Raw genomic sequence first — 6,578 nt, forward strand, 5'->3', positions numbered from 1 at the left:
TAATTTGATTCGATACTATAGCCGCGCGGTCACGAGATGCGGAAGGAGGCCAAGCCTTGGAGGTGTCACACCGAGGTCTCGACAACTATAGAACCCTATTCGCGTCTGTACACGCTTCTCTAGTTCCGCGTCGGGAGTATTATTGGCCGCGTAAGTAAGTCATCATAGAGCTCGAAGAAGCGGTCATTATCGACCGAAAAGACAACCGAAGCAGCCGTCGACAACCCAGTCCCCGGGTACGGATCCTCCTCCCACACCAACCCCTTCCCGTAGCTCTCGGCCTCAGCTTCGCAGCTGACGTCAACATACAACTCGCGCACCTCGCGGCGCAGGCTCGGGTCCACCAGGCACGCGAGCGCCACCGCGTCGTAGGCGTAGGGCCAGCGCTTCGAGTCGCGGAACAGCGTCGTGAACGGCGTCGCGGGCTCGTGCGCCCCGATGCGGTCGTAGGTCGCGTTGGCGATGGGCACCGTGTTGGTCAGGTCGAGCGGGTAGAGCGTCTTGTTCGGCACGGGCGCGCGCAGCACCACGCGCGCCGACTCCGGGTCGAGCCACCAGTTGATCTCGCCCGCGCCGTTGTAGGCGTTGCCGGGGGCGTACAGCTGGCCGCCCATGTGGACGATGCCCCGTATAAGCGGCGCGATGCTCGGGTCCAGGCGCAGGGCGAACGCGAGGTTGGTTAGGGGCGCGATGGCGAGGATGGTTACTTCGTGCGGGTGGGCGTGTACCGTGTCGATGATGACTTGGGCGGCGCTCTGGTTGCGCGGCGTCGTGTGCGTGGCGAAGCCGTCGGGCGGGGCCACGAGGCTTTCTTGGCCGGGCGCCGGGGGTGGTGTTCCGTACGCGCCCACGTACAGGGTCCCGTTTCCGAACTGCTTCTTCTCCTGCTGGTACGCCGCGTAGCTGTGGAGGAAGGGCTCGTTGGCGCCGACGTAGATGCCGACATCCTGCTCGATGCCGAGCCGCTCCACGGCCTTCAGGCCGTCGGAGACCCCTGCGCCAACCACTGGTTGCCGGTCACTATAGTCAGGCCGAGAATCTCCACCACTTTGCTCTTGTGCAGCTGGGCCGCCATGGCCAGGACTTGGCCGTCATCGCCGATGGTGTTGAAATCGGTATCAATGATGATCTTCAGTGGTCCTCCATCTGCCGGTGTTGCGGGGGCAGCTGATACTGCGGCCGCAAAGGCGCAGAGGCCTGCGGCAGCCCAAGTGATAGCTCTCGTCATTCTGGAAGACTTGCCGTGGCCTCCCAAGCAAGACATGGGGAGAAGTGGCCTTTTTATATGCTTGACTAGCCCTATAGTAGCTTGGTTACCGTCATTACGGTATCTTCCGCGGCAGCCCATAGAAGCTCCTGGCCCAAGTGGGATAACCTTCACTGGTATATATTTTAATATATTTCCCTCTTTTCGATGTGGTATTTACCCCGCTCCCCTGCGTCCCCCATCGTGGTCTTATACATGTATGATTGTGGGTGGCAATGACCACGCGATACCGGATTAAGAAAAGGGGCGAAAAACCCGAGAGCTGCTGCATCTCCTTTTTGGCTACTACATCATTAGGTAATCAAAATCTTGATGACCACCGCTTATTTCTCCAAACCTATACTCTTCATGCACAGCATTGATCTTTATGAGAAGGTAGTATCCTACTTCATTGGCCTATTCAGCATGCCTCCCATTATCAACGACCGATGTTGAAGTTAAACATATCTTCCACTGACCTGGGGTGATGACAGTGTAATGTTGACTAACCATTGCTGACAAGGATAATATTTATAGATGAATGGCTCGAATTGGTAGAGGAAATGGGTATTCGGATCGGCATTCCTTAGAAATACGTTGAAGTAGTTTTATATAACAGAGCAACTCCTAACCCTAACCCTTACCCGACCCCTTACCCGGACCCTAGACTTTCATGTACCCCTTAACCCAACTGATTTCAGCCAACACATATCAGTCTCGAAGAGATGGCCGAAACCTCATGCTGTAATACTCACATTCTCATAGATCTCAAAGAAGATGATTTAGATTGGGACCTGCACGCTATTCTGTCGAAGTTTGCTCGCTTACCACATCCTCTGCCGCGCGCCTCGCCAACGACGCTGGCAAAAGGTTGGCGACGATACGCACAGCTATTTTGAGCGTCATCCAACCTCCAAACGAGCTGAAACTTGGACTCATCCCGAAGAATTTGGAGAGAAGCCTGCAATCACAAGTTCCAGCAGTGTCGATGCGCGAGCCCTCGTCCCTTCTGCTGGTCTACGCAGCCATTGACTTCTTTGGGGGTTTCCGGTGTCCAGGCTGACGCTGTGTGGCAGCCTTGAAAAGGGGTATGTAAGGTTCAAGGGCCTCTTGGTACCACCGAGTCACACCCAAAGCTTCGCACCAGGAGAAGGGAGGCTATGTTCGCGGTCACGGGTGCCTTGCACTGAAACTCTAATTCTTTAGGACTATATAAGGGAGCCTTCTCCCTAGTTCTAGCTTTTCTTTTTTCTTTTCTTTTTCTTTTTCCTTCTTCCATTGCACTCATCAGTTCACAGTGATATCGTCCACATCGTCCACATCGTCCCAGATGTTCAATGTGACTCAGGTGTTCGATGCTTTGGCCAGGTGCTCGACGTGTCCCATGTGTTCGATGTGTCCCACCCTCGCTCGGTGATCTTCGATGCTTGACGATCGTGGCTCTGTGATGGTGACTCGGCAATGGTGATTCGGTGACCGTAGCCCGTTAATCGTAGTGGGCCAAGATCCGCTACCACCTCCTCGTGGTTTGGCCTGGGCGTCCGTGTATACTTATACACGGACGAGCTAGGAGTAAGTCGATGCACCCCCCTACGCTCACACCCCCCAACGGACATAGGCAAAAACACTATCCCTGATCAACACCACCTTCTTTCTGCAACTGTATATAAATCAGTTTTCGTCGCACTTTTAATTAAATTATTTTTTTCTCTTCGTCTTCTTTTTCTTTTTATATTTAACGCCATAATGAGCGAATTAAACCTTAATTATGCGATTTAAGACGTCTCTCGCGGCGCGCGTATTAGTATAGCCGCTTTAAAGCACCGGGTTAGCCGCACGATTTTAAAAGCTCGGATAAAAGGCCGGTTAATTCGAAAAGACAGAAATAAGTCGCTTTAAGTACTAACTCCGATAAAGGAGTTTCGAATTACGTCTTAGGTTCTTACATAAGTCTCACTAAGTATCGCACCACCGTATATCTACCTTAAAATATTTATTTAACGTATACTTAAAGCTAATAAAAATCACTATATACTAAAAAAAACGCTGGATTAATAAATTTCTTAAGCGTTACCCTCACTTAAATTTTATTCTTTTATATACTATAAATTTTCGGCGTATTAATAACACTTTTAAGGAAAATATCTAAGAATTCTTTAAGAGGCTTAAGCACGACTTTTTAAAGTCTATCTCACCGGCCTTTATTTAAAACTATAACGAAATTAATATATAGCTAAGTGTCGGTAATAATTAAATAGTAATCGGCCCTGTCGAAGTGCGAAAAGTTATTATTAAAAACTCTATTAACCGAGAATAAATAACTATAATAAAAATAATTAATACCGATAACCGGTCTATTAAACCGATAATTATATTTAAAAGCTAATAACTCTAATTATAATGGTTTCCCGAGGAAAATAATACTCTCACCGATTAAATAGAAAACTAAACCTTCGCGGCGTTACCGAAAAGCTGAACGAGCAACGAGCTAGCGTTAATATAGCTTAAATAAACCTTCCTCCCTTAAACTACCCCCGATAATATTAACTAATAGCGCCTCTTTATACTAAATAACCACGCCTCTTACTCGACCGAGAAGTTTCTATAAACATATATCGAGAATAAAGTCTAGCTCCTCTTTTTCCGGCTTACACGTCGCACCTTTTATAACCCTTAAATTTAAGGGTGTTTAATATACTTAAAAAAAATACCACCGAGAAGTTATACTATATTACTTAAGGCTTAATAATATAGGAATAAGTAAAAAAGAGTTTTTAAAATACTACGCGGCGGCTAGAACCTTTACTTTTAAGCCATATATTATCGCCGGCGGATAAAAAATAACTGGCATCTTTCTTTATAATATTAATAAGCCCTTAAACTCTCGGCTTTAAAAATTCGAAACCTCGTAAACAGTAAAACCGGCTAAGAAATTAACACCGGATTTAAAGGCCGAATATACAGTATTTCCGTTAGCCACTTTAATTAGCTCCCGGTAAATTAAAAATTTAGCCGAAAAATTAAAAAATAATAATATGCGATTCGATAGCGTAACACGGAGAGTATTATTTCGAAAGCTTTAAAAAAGCTTAAACTCTTTAAACGGCTAAGTCGGCTAGCTTTAATACGAGAAGGCTTAATTAAAGGCTAATTTAAAAAAAAAAGAGAAAAAAAAAAAGGCTTATCCTTAACCTTAACTAGAAATATATATCGATAATAAAGATAAAAAAAGTAAAAAGAGAGGATATAAATAGCTCGTATACGCCGGCGCGTGTAACTCCGCCGGCATTATTATAAGAAACACTAGAATTAAGTTTTAATACGGAAAATAAGGCCTTTAATTTAATTAAAATAAAATAACGTTATTTCTATATTTTTACTATTTTTCGTTGTTTTTCTATAAACTAATTTACTATATTATTACTTATAGTGTTTTTATTTTTCGCCGATAACCGTTAAGGGGTGTAAGCGTAGGGGGTGTATCGACTTAGCGGGACTTAATGCAAGTGTTAAAGGTTATCCTTAATGTTACGACCTGGCCCAGCCATACGGCCTAGAACCTACCCTACGGCACGGCCCTACGATACCCCGAAACTTCTGTATAAAAACCCAGCGTAATCCGAAGCCCCACCAGTTAGCGAAACCCCACTAGTCATTACGACCCCACTAGTTAATAAAGCTAATTACGACGATAATCAACACTACGAATTAAACAGTATAAATTAAATAGTACGAACTGGACAGTACGAGTTGAACAGCACGAACTAAACAGCTAGGGAAAAATAAGCTATAATAGGATAATATTAATTACGTGGAAATAAGATACGCGTAACGATTCTCGGGATCGTAATAAGAGCCAGAGAGTTAACTTAATAAGATCTCGCGAAAACTGCGAAATCCCCGAGATCTAGGGAGATTAGTAAAAAAAAGTTGAATATATAACGATAAACATTCCTTATATATTTTATATAAACACTCTCTACTTTAATAATTAATTTAAGCATTAATTTAACCTATTAGTAAAGTAAACAGCCTTAATAACCCTATTATGAATACCCTCAAGTTTACGCACTTTAATTATTTTTATTCCTACGGCTATTACACATTATATCGATAAAAGTAAACTTTTATCGCACGTTTAAATACTCTCTCGTATTACTAAATATAAAACCCTAGTACGTCTTACTAGGTTTCCTTTAAAACCTAGATAGCGTTCGTTACATTTTAATTACTTTTATTCTTGCAAGTCACTACTTAAACCTTTAAACAATAGCACCTATAAGAACTATGTCTACACCTGGACCCAGTAACACCCCTCGCCACGGGAAAGCCCTTATTATTACCGTAAACACCTTTTATCGAGACCCCGCGATAGAAGTAAACAGCGACGATAGCGACGATAGCCCTACCCGACAGGCGTTAGCCAAACGAATCAAGGAATTTAAGTAAAAGAGCGCCAACTACCAGCACTATTACGTTAAACTCGAAAAGGAACGTAACGAACTCTTAATTAAAGATACCTTAAGACAGACACTAGACATCGACGAGCTACGTAAAAAAATACGCCTCCTCCGTACTGCCGCCAACATTATCCAAACCCCTGTTGCTCCCAAGGGAGGCATAAAAATTAACACCCCAGCAGCCTTCGACGGGACAAGTAGAAATCTCCGCGGATTTCTTGTCTAGGTTAAAGCCTACCAACGGTTCTATAAAAGAACGTTCCAGAACGCCACTCAGCGAGTTATCCACGCCGCCTCGTTCTTTAAAAATAAAATACTCGCCTAGTTTAAACCCTATTTAAATAAACTAGTGGAAAATAACTAGCAAGTTAAGCTATGCCGCGTAAAGGCACAACGAATTTTCGAAAGCTACAATAACTTCGAATAAACTCTTAAATTACTCTTTTAAGACCCCGACGAGAAACGATAAGCAGAAAGAGAATTAGAAACTTTTAAACAAAAAGGGTCAGCCGCCTCCTACACCGCCGAGTTCCAACGCATTATAGCTCGACTAAACTACACCGAAGCCACGAAAATTATAATGTACTACCGAGGGTTTAAAAAAAACGTTAAGGACGAACTCAACCGGCTTAATACCCTTAATAATTTCTTTTCGTATATAAAGCTCACTATCAAGATCGATACTCGCATATACGAACGACGCCGCGAAAAGCAAGGCGGACAATAATAATAAACTAATCGAGTCCTAGCTAACACAGGATAACCGCGTTACCACCATAGTATATTACCGAAAAACAGTACAGCGTATAACTATTACAGTGGACCTATAAACCTTAATATTACCAAACACGATAAACACGATAAGAAACAGG

At 43.9% G+C, this 6,578-nt stretch overlaps 1 protein-coding gene across 1 annotated transcript; it reads right to left on the reverse strand.

Moving 5' to 3' along the window:
- Positions 1-119: 119 nt before the first annotated feature.
- PG986_009936 (uncharacterized protein) lies at positions 120-1,228 on the reverse strand (the record flags this gene model as incomplete). The annotated part of the gene is made up of 2 exons (XM_066846158.1): positions 120-974; positions 1,022-1,228. 2 exons carry the CDS (start codon positions 1,226-1,228, stop codon positions 120-122), a joined length of 1,062 nt encoding a protein of 353 aa, XP_066698556.1.
- Positions 1,229-6,578: the final 5,350 nt, after the last annotated feature.

Source organism: Apiospora aurea, assembly GCF_038362705.1.
Source record: "Apiospora aurea strain CBS 24483 chromosome Unknown utg000006l_segment0_segment0, whole genome shotgun sequence".
Classification (NCBI taxonomy): domain Eukaryota; kingdom Fungi; phylum Ascomycota; class Sordariomycetes; order Amphisphaeriales; family Apiosporaceae; genus Apiospora; species Apiospora aurea.